At 51.4% G+C, this 22166-nt stretch overlaps 8 protein-coding genes across 8 annotated transcripts; 4 read left to right on the plus strand and 4 right to left on the minus strand.

The window, feature by feature from the left end:
* Window positions 1-245: 245 nt before the first annotated feature.
* On the minus strand, window positions 246-4803 carry PENARI_c020G04894 (putative ABC multidrug transporter; the record flags this gene model as incomplete). The annotated part of the gene is made up of 3 exons (XM_022634994.1): window positions 246-1695; window positions 1755-4090; window positions 4150-4803. The coding sequence occupies 3 exons, from the start codon at window positions 4801-4803 to the stop codon at window positions 246-248; spliced, it is 4440 nt and encodes a 1479-aa protein (XP_022485200.1).
* Window positions 4804-5993: 1190 nt separating this feature from the next.
* Window positions 5994-6520, minus strand: PENARI_c020G09856 (uncharacterized protein; the record flags this gene model as incomplete). The annotated part of the gene is made up of 3 exons (XM_022635080.1): window positions 5994-5997; window positions 6065-6168; window positions 6227-6520. The coding sequence occupies 3 exons, from the start codon at window positions 6518-6520 to the stop codon at window positions 5994-5996; spliced, it is 402 nt and encodes a 133-aa protein (XP_022485173.1).
* Window positions 6521-7350: 830 nt separating this feature from the next.
* On the plus strand, window positions 7351-8670 carry PENARI_c020G06408 (putative sulfate/molybdate transporter; the record flags this gene model as incomplete). The annotated part of the gene is made up of 1 exon (XM_022635020.1): window positions 7351-8670. The coding sequence occupies one exon, from the start codon at window positions 7351-7353 to the stop codon at window positions 8668-8670; it is 1320 nt and encodes a 439-aa protein (XP_022485040.1).
* Window positions 8671-8996: 326 nt separating this feature from the next.
* Window positions 8997-9626, minus strand: PENARI_c020G01350 (uncharacterized protein; the record flags this gene model as incomplete). The annotated part of the gene is made up of 1 exon (XM_022634938.1): window positions 8997-9626. One exon carries the CDS (start codon window positions 9624-9626, stop codon window positions 8997-8999), a length of 630 nt encoding a protein of 209 aa, XP_022485133.1.
* A 540-nt stretch (window positions 9627-10166) lies between these two features.
* PENARI_c020G02012 (phytanoyl-CoA dioxygenase family protein) lies at window positions 10167-11117 on the plus strand (the record flags this gene model as incomplete). Its single annotated transcript, XM_022634955.1, has 1 exon — window positions 10167-11117. One exon carries the CDS (start codon window positions 10167-10169, stop codon window positions 11115-11117), a length of 951 nt encoding a protein of 316 aa, XP_022485080.1.
* A 177-nt stretch (window positions 11118-11294) lies between these two features.
* Window positions 11295-12926, minus strand: PENARI_c020G10651 (snoRNA-binding rRNA-processing protein UTP15; the record flags this gene model as incomplete). Its single annotated transcript, XM_022635098.1, has 1 exon — window positions 11295-12926. One exon carries the CDS (start codon window positions 12924-12926, stop codon window positions 11295-11297), a length of 1632 nt encoding a protein of 543 aa, XP_022485146.1.
* Window positions 12927-14491: 1565 nt separating this feature from the next.
* Window positions 14492-17152, plus strand: PENARI_c020G11699 (uncharacterized protein; the record flags this gene model as incomplete). The annotated part of the gene is made up of 2 exons (XM_022635117.1): window positions 14492-14718; window positions 14773-17152. 2 exons carry the CDS (start codon window positions 14492-14494, stop codon window positions 17150-17152), a joined length of 2607 nt encoding a protein of 868 aa, XP_022485087.1.
* A 1484-nt stretch (window positions 17153-18636) lies between these two features.
* Window positions 18637-21341, plus strand: PENARI_c020G09927 (putative pathogenicity factor; the record flags this gene model as incomplete). Its single annotated transcript, XM_022635082.1, has 4 exons — window positions 18637-18710; window positions 19064-19117; window positions 19567-19605; window positions 19787-21341. The coding sequence occupies 4 exons, from the start codon at window positions 18637-18639 to the stop codon at window positions 21339-21341; spliced, it is 1722 nt and encodes a 573-aa protein (XP_022485099.1).
* Window positions 21342-22166: the final 825 nt, after the last annotated feature.

Consider the following 22166-nt stretch of genomic DNA (forward strand, 5'->3'; position numbering starts at 1 on the left):
GAATGGTTCGGTGATAGTATAGATCTTAATGTAGCGAAAGGGAAGAAGGATCATTCAGGTAAATAGCAGTGGCATATGTATAGTCTAATTAATTACCAATATTATATCTATGTACGCATGTCAAGCAGGTGAGTGACAATGTAAAATAAGAACTTGATGAAAACGCTCCAAGAAAGCAACCCAGAAAATAGACAGAAAAATTATCAACAGAGAAAGATAAGGACAAGCAAGAAAAGAGTGAGAGTCTAGTTACCGCTCTTCGACTTCTTGCCAGGAATGAGCTTCTTGAAGGATTCCTTCATATCAGCGGCGTTCCAGCGCTTAACACGGACAAGGTAATACATGACAACAGCCATGAAGACATTGAAAACAATAAAGGCCCACATGATACCAAAGTTGCGCCACCTCTGGGAGTATTGGATGCCCGTCGAAGACAAGTACTGATCAGCAACCGTGAGCGAGCAGTAGTTGCAATCACTAGTGGCTTCCGGGTTAAGCAGCTGCCCACCAGCCACACTGATATACTTCTGCATATACTGCATGCAAGTTTGGCCAGAAGGCGGACTGAAAGTAGAAAGCTCGGCCTCTGAGCAAACGACCGCGCGGTTGTGTAGCTGGGCGCCGGCCATACCGCCGATCCAGTAGGTGAAGGGCGAAACACGGTACATGAAGATCCAGAAGCCGGGCAATGCGCTTGGGGGTTGCATCACACCACAGAAAGTGAGGGACATGGCGAAGAGGAGGACGACGACTGCACTGGCGGTTTGTTCGTCTGGGAGACCGGCGATCACCATGTGCGTGAAGGTGCTGGCATAGATGAAGAAAACAATGCAGAAGAGGAGGACTGTGCCTTGGGTTGTTGAGTCGGGGATTCCGACGACGGCGTAGAAGTAGCTGGCGTATGTCAACACGCCCATTACGATCATGTAGGGGATTTCGACGACCATGTTGGCGATCAGGAAGGCTTTCCAGGAGTAGGACTTGCTGGGACGTTCACGGCCCTCGTAGAGGGATCTCTGGGTCACAAATACGGGCATGATCTGTTGCGCCAATGACGAGAAAATAGTACAGATCATGAACAACGAGTAAATGATTGTCTGCATTCCCTGGAGGGATGACTTGGCTTGGTAGAAGGAGAAACCGATGAAGAGACCAGAGGCAATACCGAGACCCCATTTGGCCAGAACGTAAGAAGGCATGCGCCAGTATTGCTGGAACACACGGCATGTGACGAGGTAGAGCTGGAACCAGAAAGGCATGGCAAATTCAGCGTGACTCTGGGCAGAGTCGTCCTCCTCAGAAGAATCCGACTTGGCCTTCTTTTCTTCGTGGATACGGTTGATCTCAGTCTGAACTCCTTTGCTTTCGTCGCTCTGCTTCCACACGTCGAACCAATCCTGGCCCTGATCGTTCTTGCCGGCATTCACGATACCCAGCATGTACTCCGCAGGGTTCTCATCATCCGCACACTTACGTGCGCCGTTTGACTCGAAGTACTCAAGCATGGTGCTAGAGTTGTCTCCCACTGGACCGAAGTATACGGTCTTACCACCACGGGCGAGGAACAGTAGCTGATCGAATTGCTGGAAGAGCATAGCACTGGGCTGATGGATAGTGCAGAGGACAGCCTGACCATGCTCGGCAAGCTTGCGAAGGAATGCACAGATAGCCCAAGAGCTCTGAGAGTCGAGACCACTGGAAAGAACGTCAGTTACTGGCACATCAAATGGGAATGCGCATCAAGATAAACTCACCTGGTAGGCTCATCCAAGAAAAGAAGCAGCTTGGGCTTCGCAGCCAACTCAACACCGATAGTCAACAGCTTGCGCTGCTCGACATTCAGACCCTCGCCAGGAACACCAACAATGGCTTCCGCAAACTCCTCCATTTTCAGCATTCTAATGACATCCTCGACGTAATCGTACTTCTCCTTGATCGAGACCGAAGCAGGCTGACGCAGCATAGCACTGAAACGAAGAGATTCGCGTACAGTAGCAGTGTCAAGGTGAAGATCCTGCTGCTGGACATAGCCAGTCTTCCGCTGGAAACTGTCATCGAGGCCAGTACCATTGACAAACATATCACCGGTAATGACACCCATGGAAGTCCGGTGGGCTAAGACATCGAGCAAAGTGGTCTTACCGGCGCCACTGACACCCATTAGGGCAGTGAGAGTTCCGGGCTTGACCCATCCAGAAACATTGTCCAAAAGTCGGCGAGGTTCACCCTTGATCTCGATGTCGTAGGACACGTCGCGCCAAGTGAAGATATCAGTCTGAGGTTGAATGGCGCCCATGCCCTTGTCATCAGACGTTGTAGTACGCTCGGCCACAACTGGGTTCTGGTTGTTTTCCACATCAGATCCGGACTTCTTGTTGTCCTGCATGCTGGGAGGCGCATGACCGCGACGAAAGACAAGGGCCTCAGCGGTGCTTGTGGTGGAGGAGTTCAACTCGCAAGCGACAAAGTAGATGAGCATGAAGCCGACCAAGAATGCTATCAGGATACCGAAGTTTCGCCAGACGTGACTGTAGCTGTAGGAGTAGTTCAGTTGGATGTAGCGGTCACCATTGACAGTCAACGAGCCAGGCTCCGAACCAGCTGCAGAGCAACTGAATGCGCTACCCGACAAGTCGGCATAGAAGGGCACGAAGCTCGAGCAAGGGAAATCGCGACCGTGGAACTCATTCGCAATCAGGATTTCGAAGGCATAGTAGATAGGGTTGAGGTAATGGATCCATTCGAACCATGGATGCATGGACGGAACAGGGAGGACGAAACCGGTGTAGACAACAAGGGCAAGAATCATAACTCCTGCCAGACCCATTGCCTGCGAGATTGTCTTCGTGACAGCTGCCAGTGTGCGGAAGACTGCACTCATAACAAACGTGATGACGAAGGTGATGAGGAAGTAGAGGAAGAAGCTGCCTGCATCACGCTGCAGACCAGCCAGGAAGTATAGAATGATGTTGAAGACAACAGCCAAAGCAAATTTCACTGGTATGTCAGCAAGGACACCAGCAATGGCTTCCGTGGACGGGTGATAAAAGGCGAATGAGTTATGTTTCTCGACAATAGGGCGTTGGGAGTAAAGACTGTTGATTTCCGACATAGCTGTAAGGGCGTTGAGGAGGACGGCAAAGAACAAAGTTGCACCCTTCGACGTGAAGCCGGCAGTTGCATCTATTGTCCCGTAGAAGACAGAACCAATGATGAGAGCCATAATGATATTGGTGACGATAACGGAAACAGTCGAGGCAGCATCGTTCCATAGTCGTTGATACGCGCGAACGGTATTGAGCTTGATCTGCATGGGAACACTGATGATGTATGGAGACTTGGGCCGGGTGTGATTGGCTTGAGCACCACGCTTCCGTTCCTGGAGTTCAGTAGCTGCAGGCGCATCATGGACCATAGGGTTCTTCGCTTCATAATCAGCAATCTCGCCCTGCAGTTGCTTGTATTGAGGAGACTTGAGCCATGCCGCTTCGAAGTCTTCGGGGGTGCGGGGAACACGGTTTTCCATGCCAGGCTTGGCTTTGCGCTCTTGGGGGTTGGTCACTGAGGTGAGAAAATCTCCAGTGGTCTGTCGGGCCGGGCAATCCCAACCCTGTTCCTCAAAGTATGACTTGGCCCCGGCAGCGGTTCCGAAGTAGATTTGATGGCCTTCATAGAGAACAATCACCTTATCAAAGACATCGTAGATGCTCTGACTGGCTTGATAAGCCGCGACTGCGTGGGTTGAGCCGGTGATATCAGAAGACAGACGCAAAGCCTCAACAAACTTCAATGCGGTGGCTGAGTCCAACCCCCGGGTAGAATTATCCCAGGCTGCAATTGGAGCATGAGCCACAGCCATCTCTGCAATACTGACACGCTTGCGCTCTCCACCCGAGACACCGCGGATGAAGTCGTCTCCGACGCGCGTGTTGTAGGTGTGAGACAGTCCAAACACTGCCATTGTGATCTCGGCCACATACCGGGCGTGTTCCGCTCGGGACATGCCTTCGAATCGATGGGTGGGAGTCCTGGCCGAGGCAGCGAACTCCAGTGTTTGACCAACGGTCAGATGGGGGAAGTGTCGATCAACCTATAGTGACGGGCATTAGCTGATATTCCAAGAGAGTGGAAGTATGGGGCAAATCTTACCTCCTGGTTGTATACTAGTTCACCCTTGAACTCCTTTATCATGCGAGATTGGGGAATTCCATTGTAATGAATGACACTTTCGGAATCCTTTTGCAGACCATGCAGCTCTCCAGTAATGGACTTCAAAAGGGTACTGCAGCCAGCACCCGGACGGCCCAGCACGAGCAATAGCTCGCCACTCTTCATCAGACCATTGAAATCTTTCAAAATGCGCCTCTGAGGCGATTTAGAGTGACGGAACAACTGGGGCAAGCGTAATGGAGCAGTCAATGTCGATGAAACAGTATCTTGGTACTGCAGTGCAGCACCAGATCCATATACATTGAGATCCTTGAAAATAACGTCCGAGCTATGTCCCTGAGGGCCATCTCGGCTGATATCCTTGAAAGCAAGCTTGAGCCACTTTCGCAAGTCAAAGCTACCCGATTGGGGATCAAGGGCTGGGTCTTGTTGGGCTAGGGCGGTCAACGAGTCACCTCCCCAGGTCGATTGGCGGCGAGATCGTTGGGTGGCGATTCTTGTGAGGGTCTCTACATCGACTTCATCGATGAGGGTCATAGGGGAGTCTTCTGTGTCGATCGAGTGATCGCCGGTGTTGGGTGGAGATCCTCCATGTTTTTCCTTCAGCTCGAAGGAGCTTGTATCCGACGCCATGATGACGCAGTGGTTTTACAAGGAGGGGTAGATGAAGAGAGAGAGCAAGTTTGAAACGAGGCACTTAAAACAATCAAAGAGGGGGGAAGAAACAATATTTAAATGTCTGGTTCGCACATGGTCCGGCCATTTCGGGATGTTAACTCCCCTTTTAATGTATGTGGGTCCGGAGGCGGATGAACTGCAACTATTAACTATTATTGGATTCAGCCTTGACATGGTGGATCGATGAATCATCACCTCACGTATCGGACTTAGTTTCAGGCCCGACATGTGCTAAATTTCTAACGGCGCGAATGCAAAACTTAATTCTCGGCCCGCCAGCTGGCAGTCGGTCCGCTGAGTCAGCGGCTCCCGAGCCTGGACCGGGACGGAGTGCCAAGGTTCCGAGATTTATGAGTGCATAAGCGCCAGATCCATGATCTACTTAAGGGGTATGCCGGGGCCAAGATCGCCCGGCTTGACTCTAGCTTGCGAGGGCTTGCGAGGATCATCCGTCGCTTACAATCGTGTTCCCTTCACTTCGGTCTTTCAGTCTATTTATTAGGGTGTCTGCAAAATCATGCATTTTAATTTTTCCTTCTTAGTAATTCCAATTATTATGAACTGCCGCTCGGATGAAAATTCGGTCGAATATGGTCCAGCCACTCTCGGCTCGGGTTCTCAGGGCTCACTAGGGCGGGCCCACATCACGGATTTGGTTTGTCCTAAATCCGCCCGGATGGCTCAGGCGAATATCCGGTACCCGGATAAATCTCAACTACAGTATTGTAAGGCTCTTCAAAAATAGCAAGAACCTCAGAAAATCCTGGAAGCCTAGCGCCCCCGAGCTATGACCTAAATAACACTAGGACATGCCACGCCACGTTATCAAGGGGTTTATTCTTTAATTTCACATCATCCCCCATTCGTGCAATCCTTTGACAATTTCAGCTCCCTTTCCTTATCTACGTCGGATCGTCTTTAGCCCGCCTTGGCGCAAGAAAGCATTCGCCAGCAGCGACTTGTATACAGCCCTTGCCTAGGAATCATACAGTGCCTGAGACATGCACCTGTCCTTCAGCTGGTTCAGATTGCAGTCTTGAAGTGCAACCGGTTCGCATCCTAGTGCATTGATCTTTCTTGGCAAGATTCAATGCGACATTGACTTTCTAGCATATCTGATCAGACCCAAAAAGAAAGTAACGTGGTCAACTTACAGTATTTACGAGAAAGAAGAGAGGTTTGTTTTGCTTGGCCAATGAAAATGAGATTGTCAGACCGGGCTAGTTGTGCAGCAAGACTTGCATCCATACGGGCTACAACCTCGAAGCTGTGATGCTTTCCATCGTTAACAATGGATTCATTATGCTTCTGGGCACTCCACTGGATATTACAAGGAGTAAGTTCGCCTAGCTCCCAAGTCTTGATTTGTACTTTGTACATTCTTTGAGAGGACCATTTGGACTTTCTGGTCATTGAATAACCGATATGCCTCCGCTGCCTCTTCAAGCTTCATGAAGTATTCACATAAGAAGGACACTTTGTCTTGTACCTTGCCCAGTGTCTGAAGGGCCTTTTCGAAGATACCACGCACAGGACACCGCCCCCATGCGATAGTCCCATTTTTACCGTATAGCACCGGACCATCGAGGGCAACTGTTTCCGTCTGAACACCCACGCTGCCGATACTACCAAACGGACGCACAATATCCAGGCAGAGGCGCATGGCATCCATCAAGTGTTCCCACCAACTCGAGCACATCATCCGCACCGCGTCGATCGGTCGCAGCCTCGATAGCCGCGCCCGGATCTTCAGTGAGCAACAGCGGCTTTGCACCTAGACACTTGCTTCTGCAAGGTGCTCCGGGACCGTGTCGATGGCACAGACGGTATCTTATCGTGTCAACGCGGTTGCAATAGCGCAGATTCCAACCGGGCCGCACCAAACCACAGCCGTGGCACTTGATTCAGCTTCCTCTGCCGATAACGTGCTTAGAAAGCGAGAAGTACAGAAATATCCAGTGGGGAATATGTCTGCCATCAGGACGGGCAAATTGGGTGGAATGGACGAGGGCGCATGGATCAATGATGAGCTTTCTTGAGGCACGCGAACATATACAACCTGTCCCCTATCAATGCTTGTGGTTCCTACGCTGTTCCCCAGACAGATAGTTATTGAAAAGTCTCTCGGACAGGCCAAGAGACGGCTGGCCACAAGCAATAACTTGCTTGCCCATAAACTCAAGCAGCGTTGTAAGGCTCTTGAGGTTAGGGCCTGTCTCTGCGCAGCCCAGGAAGAACGTTGACGTGTGGATTGCCTGCATATAGAGAAAAGCGGCACTGTCATATATTAATGACATAATTAGCCATCATAGCTAATAACCTTGGAAAGCAGGGTACACTGCTATGCCTCTATACTAAGCCTATAAGGGCAATTAATAGAGAAAGAGGAATAGTCTAAACAGGATTTGGCTGCGGGTAAGTGCGGGGCTCGGCAGCCTCCGATCTTGATAAACAGGCTTGGCTCCCAACGTCCTCCCGATCTTCCACTACACCTCCCCAGCCATGGCGGTCCAATCCCTACGAGAGATAAACGCCTATAACCTGCGCACCTTCAAACACCACTATGTCTCCGAGATCTCAGGCTCTCTCGGTGATCTGGGAACATTCCTACCAATCGCCATCGCCCTAGCGGCGAATGGCACCATCTCCCTCGCCAGCACGTTAGTCTTCTCGGGAGTCTTCAACATACTAACAGGTCTATTTTTCGGAATCCCGCTACCAGTCCAGCCGATGAAAGCTATCGCCGCCGTCGCCATCGCGCGTAGTTTCTCAAACGGCTCGATCGCCGCGGCGGGCATCTTCGTCGGTGCTTGTATCCTGGTCTTCAGCGTAACCGGAATCCTACATTGGTTCGCCAATGTTATTCCTATCCCTGTTATCAAGGGTATCCAGGTTGGCGCGGGGTTGTCTCTGATCATCGCCGCCTGTGGGAACATGCTTCACCCATTGGGGTGGATCAGTCCGTCCTGGGCGGATAACCGTCTCTGGGCAATCGCTGCCTTTGTGGCGCTTGTGTTGACTAATGTATTTCGTCGAGTGCCGTATGCCCTCGCCGTGTTTGTGCTGGGCTTGGTATTTGCCATTATCCGCACCGCGCTGGCGGGACATATGCCCGGCTTCGAGGTTTGGCATCCTTTTGCTCTGATTCCAACACCACATCAATGGCGTGTTGGTGCTGTGGATGCAGGTATTGGTCAGATTCCATTGACGACGTTGAACTCCATTGTTGCAGTTGTTCATCTTGCTCATGACCTGCTGCCAAACGTGCGCACCCCATCCATCACCCATATTGGGATTAGTGTGGCTGGTATGAACTTACTGGGGTGTTGGTTCGGTGCGATGCCTGTCTGCCATGGCTCTGGTGGACTTGCGGCTCAGTATCGGTTCGGCGCCCGCTCCGGCGCAAGTGTCATATTCCTTGGCGTGCTGAAGCTTATTATTGGCCTCCTATTTGGCGAGACGTTGGTTGATCTTCTGCAACGTTTCCCTTCTGCCTTCCTCGGTGTTATGGTTATCGCCGCTGGTGTGGAGCTGCTTAGCGTTGGAGAAAGTCTTAACACTACTGGTGCTCGGGACCTCAACCAGGCAGGGGCCGGTCTTTTGGCCAGTGCTGAGCAGCATCTGGGTCCTATCCTCACAGACGAGGAACGAAGCCGTCGCTGGACTATCATGATGGTTACAGTTGGAATGCTGGTCGGTTTCAAGAACGATGCAATCGGCTTTATTGCTGGAATCGTGTGTCACTGTGCCTATGAGCTTCCTGGATGGTGGGAGAAGGCGCGGAGCCGCTGGACGGAGGGGCGTCTACGGTTGCGCGACTAAATTCCTCCATGAACATGTTTCCGGTCCCCATACATTTTCCACAGACTTTCACATCTGCCTTACAGAGCAGGCCTCTTTTCGGCATCAACCCCTTGTACAGAGAATTTCCTGTCTACATTCTGTAGCACTCAAGTGTCTTTCTCTTCCTTGCATCTTTGGGAGACCGGTTGAGCTGCACATTCCATGCAAACCAAATTGGGATTCAAAAGATCCAATTTCAGGATTTATGTTGCATATTTCTGGGCATTCACTCTCGACAAATGATTGTATTTTGTGTTTTGAGTATATAAGAAGCAATTCACATCGTTACATCATCCCACCCAGTCCTAGATCACTTTGTTGACATCAAACCCAGTCTGTCTTGGCACCCGTGCACCAGTACTAGGATTCTCAAATTGCCTCGACTCAACATCCCTCCTTGTACTACGACCAATCGTCCTTCGATGATGCCCCGTCACATTGTCAACTTCAAACTCGCCAAGCTGGTCATAAGCATCAGTCATAGGATCAAAAAAGCGGCTATCCCCGGGCTGCACACCTATACCAAAATCATCTCCATCACCATCAAGCAACTGAGCCGCCGCGCCGCCAGCAAGGATCAGCCCAGAATGCGAAACAAGACCAGGCGTCGTAGGTGTCGTCGGCGTCGGCGTCTCATCGTCTTCATCTACATCCGTAATCCGCCTCACACCACCAGCCGAAGTTCCCGCCAAGGTAGAACCCACACCTGCAGGCTCCCGCAGCGCGAGCTGTTCCTGGCCGGTACTATCGTACCGACGTTCCTCGATCATAGCCGGCTGGCCGAGGTCCTGGTGGGCTGTGCGGACGATGGTTGTGCCGTCGGGCTCGGTGTGCGAGGTGGTTGCATAGCGATGACCGGTTGTGGCCTGGCCGTCGTTGCCGTTGGTTGTGGAACTGTAGAAGTATGAGGAGGAACTTGTGAAAGAGTCGGGCATCTTCGTGAACGGGGCGCTGAGTGGATGAGCGAGATAAAAAGGTTGATCCGGTCCACTTCCGCCAGAAGTTGTTGTTGGTGAATTAGGTGTTATGTTTGTTTTATTTGGGTTGTGTTTTGCTTCATGCAGATGCGGAGCCGGCGCTGCATGGGCTCGTAATGTATGTACAGCAGATAAATGCTAACCTTTGATTCTGTTTCTTGCTTGCTGTTTCGATATATTTATATAGTCCGTGGTTGATGTTTTGTGGCAAGCACTACTTGCCGCTTGCATCATTGCCTCCTATGGCGACGGCTTTGATTGGACTTGGGGGAAGGCTAGAACGCTCGAAGACCTATCGGTAGAACTGAGAGGACTGGAGCAATATCCCAGTGTGAAGCACGAACCAAAATGACAGCTGAACGGACATGAAGCATCCTATAGATATCGGCGCACGGACCCCAGCCAATCAGTTCAATATCAAAATCGCTTATCGTCTCTCCCCGCTCCTCCCCTCACTGTTTTCCAGAACGTCACCTGGGAACCAACCCAGACCCCAACATGTCCGGCCTCACTGAATCCCAAGTCGCCTCCTTCCGCGAAAACGGGTACCTAGTACTCCCAGACTACCTCACCCCAACAGAAACAAACACCCTAATAACAGAAACAAACAACCTCCTCCGCGACTTCCCACTAGACACCCACCCCCTAACGAAATTCACAACGGGGGATGGCATAGATGAAAGCACCAACCATGTTGGCGACGACTACTTCCTAAACTCAGGCGACAAAATCCGCTTCTTCTTCGAGCCCGACGCCTTCAGCACAGAGCCAGACCCTGTAACCGGCCGTGCAGCACTTCTAAAACCCAAGAATCTTGCCGTTAACAAAATCGGGCATTCTCTACACACTTTATCGCCGCCGTTCAAGGCTGTTTCACTTAATGAGCGCAATGCTGCCGTTGCGAAGTCGCTAGGCTTTACGGATCCGCGCGTGCTGCAGTCTATGGTTATTCTCAAACAACCTTCTATTGGTGGTGCGGTTCCTTCGCATCGGGATTCTGAATTCTTGTATACGGATCCGCCTTCGGCGGTTGGGTGGTGGTATGCGTTGCAAGATGCAAGCCCGAAGAATGGTACGTTGGGGATGTGGAAGGGTTCGCATACCGGGCGTAAGGGGGGTCATATTAAGCGGCGATTTGTGAGGAAGGGGGATGGGGGCACGGAGTTTATTGAGAACACTGGTCCTGCATTGCCGAGGGGGATGGAGGAGGAGAAGGTTTCTGAGCCTTCTGACGAGGATTTGGAGATTTTGGACATTAAGGCTGGGTCTTTGGTGCTTATTCATGGGAACGTGTTGCATAAGAGTGAGAAGAATACTAGTGACCGGAGCCGGTTTGCTTATACCTTTCATGTTATTGAGGGTGGGGAGGGGTGGGAATATGATGAGCGGAATTGGTTGCAGCCTCCTGCTGGGGGTTTTTCGAAATTGGAGAGTTGTGTTCAGGTTTAGGCGAGGTTTGGGGATGGATATGATTTTGATACATGGTCATTGAATGCTTGTAAATACTGTCGACTTTTTTTATTCTATGCAAATCCTGTACAAAATTTGATGGCCCGCCATGTACACCGAGTGTGTAAATCCCAGACACCCCGAACTCCAAGTCAGTTTGTGATATGTCGGAACGAATCAGGTTGCCTTTAGCATGTCGAGCATTCCCTTTGTTTGCCATGCTTGCTGGGCCATCTCGACCTCATTGCGCACCCGGCTGTGAAGCCGCTGCACCATCTTGTCGACTTGCGTTGACTGACCGAGGTTGCCAGAGTAGATGTCGAGGAGGTTCATGGCGACCTCGACGCTGAGGTTGACCAGACGGGGCTCACGGATGCTCTTGTGGACCCACTGAAGAACCGGCTGGAGAGTAACCTCGTCACGGTCCTTAAGAGAAGCGCGCAGGGCGGAGCGGTGGCGCAAAGCAGTGAGACATGTGAGTTGGGCGGTGGTGTCGGAAGAGGCAAGAACGGTGTCCAGCGCAGTTGAGTAGCGTGCCTTGCGGAGATCGAGATCCCATGGCTGTTCTCTCTTGCGCTTCTTGCTGTCCTGGCCTTCAATGACGATTTCCACGCCCTCTCCGATGAAATCGCGTCCACGCAGACGCTTCTCCCATCCAGAGCCGCGGAGCTTCTTGTTCTTCTTTGCGACTTCCCGGTCGTGCTCCTCCAGCTTACCCTCCAGCAGGGCAGCCATTTCCTTCCGGCGCTCCTTCTCCTTGGCCTTTTGTTGACCAGAGAGACGGGTCTTGATAGATAGCAGACCTGACTGCATACCTACAGCAATGTGCTTGTCCTCATACTCGGTTCCAGAAGTGATCGCACGCAGAGACAAAATGGGCGAGGGGTACTTAGAACCAGAGACAGGGTTCCACCCTGTGGTCTCAAAGACTTTCATGTGTCCATCGAGCGCACCACTGAGCAAACGCTCACCATTAGAAGCCAGCGCAAGAGCAGTGACAGTCTTTTGGTGGCTTTGAATCATGTGCAATGGCTTACCAGCCACGATATCCAGCACGGCGATCTTATTATCAGCCGCAGCCAGAACTGTAGTGCCCGTAGGCATGGGCAGGACGCTCTCGATTGGCGCACCCATCTTGAAAGTCATAGCGGCACGGCTCGCCACGCGAGGATCCCATAGGCGCACAGTACGATCGTAAGAACCTGACACGACAAGACCAGAAGAGGCCATTGAGCCGGGCATGAATGCACCACTGCGCACGTAATCACTGTGGCCGACGAAGGTGCGCGCACTGTTTTGCGAGGGCAAGTCCCACAGACGGACAGTGCGGTCATCACTGGCTGTGAGAACGGAGGTGGGATCGCTGGGCGAGAACTTGCTCACCCATACGGGCTGCTTGTGTTCCTTCCATGTCTTCAGAATAGCGCGCGACTTGACATCGAAAACTTGCACGGAACCTGTGTCGTCACCAGTCACCAAGACACGGCCATCGGGACGAACGTCGGTGCCCCGCACAGTATCATCGAATCGGGTGATAGTCCGTAGGAGTTTCCGAGTGCGAATGGAGTAGATTTGGACTCGGGCACCCGTTGTCACGGTGAAGACATCGGGCGGTTGTGTAAGAGATGGGAAGGCCGCAGCGGAGGAAGGAACAGCGGGCTGAGTGACGAGATTTACCGGACCATTGGCTGGCGATGGGATCAGAAGCGGGTTCTTGAAGGTGCGCCAGTATTGCTGTTCCGGCGTTAATTGCGTCGAGGGTAGCGAGGCGAGCTTGACCTGTTGCAGAGGCAGGACGGGGGCTGCCATGGTGGCAGTGTGTATCAAAGAGCAGTCGGACGGAGAAGATTAGAGTGAAGGTGATTAGGTTGGAGCAATTAATAGTAGAGCTGGGCCCCCGACGAATATCTTGTTATCGTGAAGTTCATGAAGTCCATCTTTTTTCTGCCGATCAAAAAAGTTCGTCTGGCCCAATCGGGAATGGTGGCGGTAGCTGTTGAGGCCTTAGGCTGCAACAGGTAAATTGGCAGCCTCAGGCCACAAGGCAGAAATATCATCCCCCGTTCTCCCCATTCCAGACCAAACCTTGCAAGTATAGATGGAAAACATAAGCGAGCAACATATGAACCTGCGGTAAACTTCAGCCCAAATATGACCATTCACATCGGCATTTGCGAAACATAAGAAACTTAGTGCTCGACCTTGGAACATTCCACGCCCAGCACATTCACTTCATGCTTGGGCTGTTGGATTGTGGACAAAAGTGCTAAATCATTCATAGTTTTCTGGCCTTCTCAGCCTTTCCAAAAGTCTGGACCTGTTCTACAGCATCCCGAATTCACTATCTCACTCCTGCATAGCGTCTATGTGATATAGCTGACATTTGACATAGTTCGTCCCAGGATACCCATGTCCACATCAACGTGCTCGGTACGAGAGACCCGCCTTGGAGATCAGCTGGTCCAAAAAAGTATATAAATTTCCGGCAAGGTCATTTTCCATTGACTTTCCAGCCTCGCACAGCCGAGATCTGTGCAGGTTTCCACCCTGTTAATAATAGTAATCGTGGGGGCTAAATGATGAAAGGATGAAAGGAATGGGGCAGTGAGGTAGGCAACATAATTAAATCATACGATTGTATATTGAGCAGGGGATAAGTATAGCAAAAAAATACTGTCTCAGTAATATTGACAATGTATGAGATCGCAAGGTGGATATGCAATAAACAGCAAGACGTTTACGCCTGTATGTCTGGCTCAATCAGTGGTCGCTATGGCGATGCGGTGGGGGGTAGCAGATCCATCGGGGTGCAGCTCAACCCTAAAGGTGGGGGGGAACCACGACAGCTTGATAGAACCTCACAGCTGAAACCGGATTCAAGAAGTACTGTAAAGTGTCTATGACGATCTGATCTGGACCTGATTGCCAATCGCTGTGTTTTCCTTGTCCCACTACGGGAATGCAAGTCTGAATCGGAGGTGGCTGGGGATCGAGATCCACATAAGTGCCTGACAGGGGTTGGGTGTGAAGAAATTGAAGCTACAATTACCCATGTGTGTTGCTAATAAGTGAATAAGTGAATATATGCAATAGTAGACCAGATATAAGGAATACGATGTGAAGCATCAATGCAGTGACGCACAGTAGTTCATTGTTGTGATGTACATGTAAGGTCACGTATGGAAAACACCCGAGTCCAGACGCCGGCGCCAGGGGCTACAACCAATCAGACCCCCCGATCTGATACACCCCAGCCACCGCCAATACTGTAGACATTCCAGCTCTATGTTTTCTCTTTCTTTTCTTCTTCTCTCTCGCACTTCCTGAGACACTGGGGTGATTGAGTCTTTCTGAACACCTGGGACTCAAACGCCATGTCGACCAAACTCACCCACACCAAGGTCAACCATGCCGCCGGCATCTTCGCCGATATCTCGGTCGATGGCCCTATCATTGGTACCCTGGTTGCGATCATTGATCGCGCCAAGAACCTTCCAAACCGCAAGACGATGGGAAAGCAGAACCCTTACTGTGCAGCACGATTGGGCAAGGAAGCAAAGAAAACACAAACAGACCTGCGGGGAGGACAGACCCCTCGATGGTAAGCTAGAAGCAACAAATCGCGGAGGGGATGTGGGCTTACACGATTGTTTAGGGACTCGGAGCTCCGATTCACCGTACACGAATCCCCAGATTACTTCAAATTGAAGGTCTCGGTATTCAATGACGACAAGAAGACCGACATGATTGGTGAGACCTGGATCGACTTGCACAACTTGATCATTCCTGGTGGAAGCCAGAACGACCACTGGCACCCATTGCAATGCCGTGGAAAATATGCAGGAGATATTCGAATTGAAATGACTTATTACGACACGCGAGAGCAAGATGAAGCCGTGCTTGAACGCAGACAAGAAGCCGCGGACAGGGTCCAGGGTAAGATCCCCAGCGCACCTAGCAGCACTGGAGTGTCTGGTCCTCGACAATTGAAGGACGTCAAGCGTCGTCCCCTGCCCAGTGGCCCACCTGGAGCTCCAGCTCCAGCACGACCAGCGCCGCTTGAGCAGGCCCATTCTGCGCCTCCACCTCTTCAGCACCCAGTTCCGTCCAGACCGGCAATTCCTGAGCATGCAAACTCCATGCCTGTTCCTCCAGAGCCTCTAGCATACGCCCCGAGGCTCGCGGAGCCTGCATACGAGGAACCCATGTATCGTGCACCATCTCCCGTGCCCCAGTCTCTGCCCCCGTCTCGGGGTGGATACGACGGTGCTGATACTTACACGCAGGAATGGGAAGAGCAAGCCGTGGCGCCTCTCTCACGAAGAACCACTCATGAAATCCCATATCATGCCCAGGAATCCCTCGAGGACACGTATGACTCGCGACCTCAGCAACCGCGGAGCCAGTCCGATTATGATCAGCCACCCTCTCGGGACTACGGGTTAGCTAGGCAAGGGCCGGTGTATGAGGCAGATTCGCGGGGCAGAATGTACAACCACGGACATCAAGATCACTATGTTGAAGACCCTCGCTACAACCCAGATCCTGCGGCTTATGGGCCTGTGACACATGCATATGAGCTGCCAGCTCAAGACTTCCCTAGGTCGGCTTCGTTTTCGGGCCCAGTGGATGACCCTAGATACCACCCGCACTCTGTTAGGCCTCTCCAAATAACCGGCCGTCCTGAACACCACCCAGAATACGCCACAATGCAACCCCGAGTTGAGGATGAAGATGAGGATGGGATGATGCCACCTCCACCACCACTTCACCGATCTCGAGAGTCGCATTCTCAGTTGCGCGCCCCGAGAACTTCCCCACAGTCTTACGTGCCTTATATCCCCAAGCAAACTCCTTCACGACCACCAGCAACCAACTTGCCATCATCTATGTCTACGCCATCCCACCTAATGGGGCATTCCCCGGCCGTGCCAGCAAGCTTGGTTGCTGGCTATGAACCAGAAGATGCATCCGAGAGAGCAGCATTTGAAAGGTCGACTCGGAGACGCAGTTCACACTGGGACGATGAGATGATGCTGTCTGAGGTACCTGCACCGGTTCCTGTCTCAGCACCTGTTCTCTACGAAGCTCCTATTCACCCTCTACAGACGTCTCCACGGCCCATTGCTGAGAGACCATCCTCCAGCAGAGGTGGATCTGGATCTGTGAGCCCTGATATGCGCGCAGTGACGAGGAAGTCCGTCAGTCCGCGACCTTCATCTTCAGATGGCCGTGGTAGTTCTTCAATCCCTTTCTCACCCGACTCTTACAGCACCCTCAACCCTCATACATCTCGTCCCCCCAGCCGAGACCCTTCCCCAGGCTATGACTCACCCTCCCACTCCAGAGATTCTCTGGTGCGCGCTCATAGCGAGCCTCCACGAGACGTGGATCAGCCAATTATCGGGGACGATGGACGTGAGATTGATCCGTCAGACCATCTCCCCACCGATACCTGGGCCCCCGAACCAGAAAGAAAGAACCGCAAACCCGAGGTCATTATCCGTTTCAAGCACTCGCCCCGCCCAACATCAAGAGGAAACGAGTCTACCACCTCCCGCGCACCAGGGCCCCCTCGTGTAGGCTTCAAAACAGAGACCACATACGACCGCTCACCGAAAAAGTACACACCAGCACACGTACACGCCAGCCCAGGATCCATGGTCCGCACTCCACCCCGCATGGATTACGCACATGGACGCTCCGATAGCTACACAGACAGCCGTGGCTACAGCACACCAACATCAACCGAGCGTCCCCGCTCCTCTCGAGGTTCCGTCTCTCCATCGCCTAGCGCTCGCTCACCACTCTACGACTACAACACAGGACCCCCAATCCCTTCAAAGGTGCCAATCACCCACGGCAGCCCAAGCTACCCTGTCATGTCCGGGAATCCTAACGGTAATGTCCGCATGGACGCCTTGAGCCGCGAACTAAGTACAATCGATATCGGCTCGGCGGGTTGTAGTCCTGGTCGTGGAGCAATCCGCAAATACGTACCCAGGTCATCAGCTTCTATGGGCTACGCAAGCTAAAACGCTTTTTTCTGATATTGCATGTTATGACTTATGTACTTATGTACTGCGACGTGTTTCGTGGGTGATTTCTTGATCTTATATCCCGGTTCGGGATCTCTTCAACTCTGCTTTTCAGATTGCATTTGTTTTTGTTTCTCGATATCCGGCAAAGATGGCGTTTGTTTGGGGTTTTTGGATTCGGATTGTGAGATTTTACATCTTTTGGTGATGTACACATAACGGAATAAGCCGATGATACCTTGTGGAAATGAATCTTGATTTCTTGTTACTTGCTCTTAAAAAAACTTTTTTTTTTCTGTTGTAGCCTTGAGAATGTCGTACTTTTTTGCGCAGTTCTTGGGTGGCTTGATATCGCCTGCCCTGTAGCTTGTATGGTTAATGTTCTAGATCCTGCTTTTCAAGCTCTATGTGGGGTAGCACGTGATTAATACACAGTAGACAGGTACGTGGTGGTATATATGGGTGGAGCCTTACCTTCCTAATTGGGACGCAAAAACAACCTTCTATCAACCACTTTTACCCCTACTTTCTAACATCCCACTGAAATAGCTGAGTGGTAAAACACTGCAGCTACTGTATTGGCCGTACCGTACAGTGAGAGCCCGAGTTCGACCCGAACGTCGGAGCTCCCGGTGGGCTTTTTTTTTGGTGTCGTGCCCATCTATTGGTCTCAGGGACTAACAGAGTGATCGTATTTACCGATATGTATCTTACTTACCTGTCCGGCCTGTGTCAAGCCATCGGCCCTCCAACTGGCAATTTTGGACTTCCGTTTATGACAAGCGGGTAAGATCCTTTGTACTGCTTGAAGATCATACCTGAAGCAGGACAAGGGGGGCTCAACCACCAGCCCTGAATAACTCTAACGACAGCGCGTGAGCCGCCTTTTCTACTTGTAAGCTTGTATCTTCCATTATGTGCCTCTTCGGCATCCATATATGCTGTTGTTGAAAGCCTACAGGGAGAACTTGAGCACAGCTCATTTCCTCTGCTTCTGAGGCTGAATGTCTTCCTTAAAACCATGCTCTTGCACTGTTACTCAAGCTGTATGACATTTAAAAGCCTCATGCGTCTTTTCAGGCCTTAGCAGTGTGAACTGCCAATAGCCTAGCTCTTATATCACTATGAACTACGTAGTAAAATGTCAAGGGACAAGACACTCTATGCTATATTGTCCTACTGTTAAACAACTAATATTCAAGCAATCAAGTCCAATCTTCGTAGTTTGTAGGCAAATTCCCTCCCAGATCCCTAACCTCGAGCAAGCACACCTTGGGAAAGCGAAAGCAAACACCATCCAATATAAAAACCCAAAGACCTATCCAATTCATCTTCCTCCTCTCCTATCCTCGTCTTCCATCATCCATCTCTCAAGCTCATCCTTCCATTTCTTTGACTGCTTGAGACTTGCATCACGGTATGAGACTCATCCATCATCAGACATCTGCAGATCAATCTCTAACCCTTTTCATCCATCACAGATGGATCTACCGCGTCAGACCAACTCTGGTCCTGGCAGCCCGGAGGGCAACCATCAAAGTCAGTCTGCAGCAGTGTATGTACACAAGACATCAAAGCTTTCATATATCCCATCACGCTTTCCTATCCATCCTCTACCCTCTCATCACGTCCCTCTTGTCATCTATCTCGTTCCAACGTGCCACCTTAACGTAGCGAGTTTGTGTTGTTTACGGGTCACATCTCCGATGATATTGGGATAGCCCTATCCCATCTGGCACCTGACACTGGATGTCTCGTGAGGCATACTCTCCCATTTCCATCATCACACATGAATATCCCCTACTCTACGCTCTTTGGCAACCCCTCAACACCTTGCCTTGGGTCTATTCTTGCACTGGAAATTATACCATCGCGGTCTAAATATCACTGCTAATACATCGTGCTTAGGCGCCCGGGCTTTACGGCGATCAATGCAGACGATATTTCTACCGAGCACACTGGGTAAATATGTCCGCCTATTTCTTATCATTCTTTTGCATGGGGATGTTATGCCTCTCTTCCCTTTTTCTTGGCTTGATTATCCACCTGTCGACATACGGCCCGAGAAAGATTGAAGGCAATATGGCTGTTTCAAGGACTTAGTCTCGCGAAGCCTGTTCAGACTCATGGTCTTTGATAGAACTATGGCAAGACTCCAGCATCGGCAGTGCTCTCGAAAAGTGGCACTGACCTGGATCAACGACCAACGGTGGTCGGAATTTTGACTTGGCCCTATCAGGCATCATGTTGCTCAATAGGCTTCGCAAGAGACATTGCTATTACCTTAGACTGTTCTTCATTGCATGCTCTATCTCCGATCATTTCGCGTTTCTTGTCTTCAGTTACCCTTTCTCGCTCCTCTTTATACTATCTCATCTTTTGAAAGGATCTCTGCTAACAGTTATCATCAGCTTTCGCAGCGCGCTCCACGGTCCTCAGACTCTTGACAGGTAAGCATACAAAGCAAGCAACCTGATACCTTCCTTGCTCTTATCTCACAGTCCTTTTGATTCACTTCACTCGCCCTTCATCTATTCATCACTTGCTCTTCGCTTCTCAAGCCTGACTCGGCTTGTCTAGCAAGTCTACATTGTTTAAATGAACCTTTACTAACTTAGTCCTCTTCTATAGCCTCAATCAACCCTTCTCTCTCGGTTCTTTCGGTCTTAGTGAGAGTTCACCCCAGCAGCCAGCCTACGCACCTCTTTCACGGCCTACTTTGCCTCTTGCGGGAGTCTTGAGCGGTTCAAATGCGCCGTCCCTCGCCTACCCTCCTACAACTACCTTCCCTCGGCCACACCCTGACCTTGTCCCTTACACCAATGCACGTGTCACTCGGGGCAGATATGATCCTGCACAGGGAGCTCGGTTGAGGGAGGAGAATGAGCGCCTGAACCCCTACAATCCTGAGTACCGGTCGAGGGTGGATCATCCCCCTCAAAGGGCTCGGAGCAGAAGTCCTGAGTCCAGGAACCTCATGAAGGATAATCGTCTTGACGTACCGCCGCCATTTGTCAACGAGGACAGCTCTGTGCCAACCACAACCTCGACTCCACGCCACCAGGGACCTCCCAAACACAGACAAGGACGGGAAATCGCGAAGCCAGAAGACCAGCAGAAGAATCCGGCGTGCGAATTCTCTGCACCATGCCGGATGGGACCTTCGCCAGATGGCATGCACTGGCGCAAGGTCGTCTCGCACGTCTTCGGAAGAAACAAAGCCTCGACCAAGCTCTTTCCCCAGTACGTCTGGGTGCACTACTGCCGGAAGCACTACCAGCGAGCCCGGTATCGGGCCGATCAATGGCCCTTCACCCAGTGCGACCTTCTCCTGGAGTCTCTTAACCGTATGGAACGCTGGGGCGGAGTTGACACCTTCGAGCTCATCCTTCGCCGCCGTGAGCAGCTCCGTGTTGACAACGAACCCGATGCCGACAGCAACGAGCAACTTGCAGGAGCCAGAACTACTGCGTCGACCACCCGCAAGGAAACCCGTGCCTCCCGGGCTTTGGCGGCTCCTCAGCGGAGCCGCAAGCATCCCACAGCGATAAATGCTCCGGTTCCTTTGTGGCTTCGCCAGCTGGTTGGAAAATCAAAGTCCTTTGACAACATCCGCGAGCTCGTCGAGCATGTCCGTACTTACCTCGGCGACCTGCGCAAGGAAGAACGCGCAGAGCAGCTCTCGCTTCCGACGAGCCCCGGCCACGCCGCTGGCAAGGCTCGCAAGCGCCCTGTGAAGACGACTGGGTTCAAGAACAACCAACGTCTCCAGACGAGCCGTGTCCGCTTCCCCGATGTTGAGATTCTGCCTAGTTTCAAACCTTGGGTTGTGGAGGCTGCGCTGCGCCAGCGATCGACCCGCAAGCAGGAAGTTAAGGAAGAGATTCAGCACCCCGACATCCCAGACAACGAGCGGGTTGTGGAGTTGGACGATGTTGAGGGTACTCTGGGTAGTCAGACCCGCCCTGCCGATACTCAGCCTGCCGCACACACTCCAGATGTTCCCGTTGATGCCGCTGCTGTTGAGGAGACTCAGGGCCATTATCAATCTCGGGTTGGCAGAGCCGGGACCAACAGCGGAAACTCGGAGAGCCAGCGACGACGTAGTCAGCGGGTGTACATGGACTTGCTGAACCGGGTGTCCAGCCATGGTTCTGTCAAGAAGCCCCGGAATCCCAAGCGCTAGCTTGGAAGAGCGCCTTGGTTGCTTAGCTGGTCGAGTTCAACAGCTTCGTCTTCGATGCCGGTGAAATCCTTTCTCTTTGGTCATCTTGGTTTACCCGGTCACAGTGGTACGGCTTTGTATTCCCAACCTTGGTTTGTCAGGCAGTCGGTATTGGGTCTCGTGGGAAGGGGCCATGCACAACTAGATCAGGATTTTCGGATAACCTTCTTTCGTGCGCATTACACAGATGGGAGGGTCATAAAATTGGGAAGATAAGAAGGAAAAAAAGACAAAAGACAAAAACAGGAGAGGGAGGGAGGGGGGTTACTAGCATTACTGCTGGTGTTGTCAGGAAAGAGTGTTGATATGGCGGGCTTTGGGGGCTGTGGTGGAGGTTACGGAGGAGGTAAGGACTGACAAGCTGGTTCTTCGAGGGTCAATTGTTGCTAGAGGCAAATGAATGAAAGACTTCGATATCATATTTCCTGTTCTATGTAGCGAGTGCGTAGAAGTAAGTACCAAGGCCGTTTATAGTACAATCATTCCATAAGGCGACACAATGGTCAGTATAAAGTGGGGATAGCTTCCAGCTATATAGCTATATGGATATACGACAGCTATTCTATTTGGATGGAAAAAAGGTTTAAGCAAATATTTTCATGCGAGACAATTGAAATATATTCCGTACAATGAGCGAAAACCGCATCAAATAGACCTAGACCACGCTTGCTGGAAAAGACACACACCCGAATGCAACAGAAACCAAAAGCACCTATGCAACCGGAACCACAGCCACTCAAAAAAAAGGAAGTATTAACAGGAAATTAATGTATGTATCATGATCGT

Source organism: Penicillium arizonense (assembly GCF_001773325.1).
Source record: "Penicillium arizonense strain CBS 141311 chromosome Unknown PENARI_contig020, whole genome shotgun sequence".
Lineage (NCBI taxonomy): Eukaryota > Fungi > Ascomycota > Eurotiomycetes > Eurotiales > Aspergillaceae > Penicillium > Penicillium arizonense.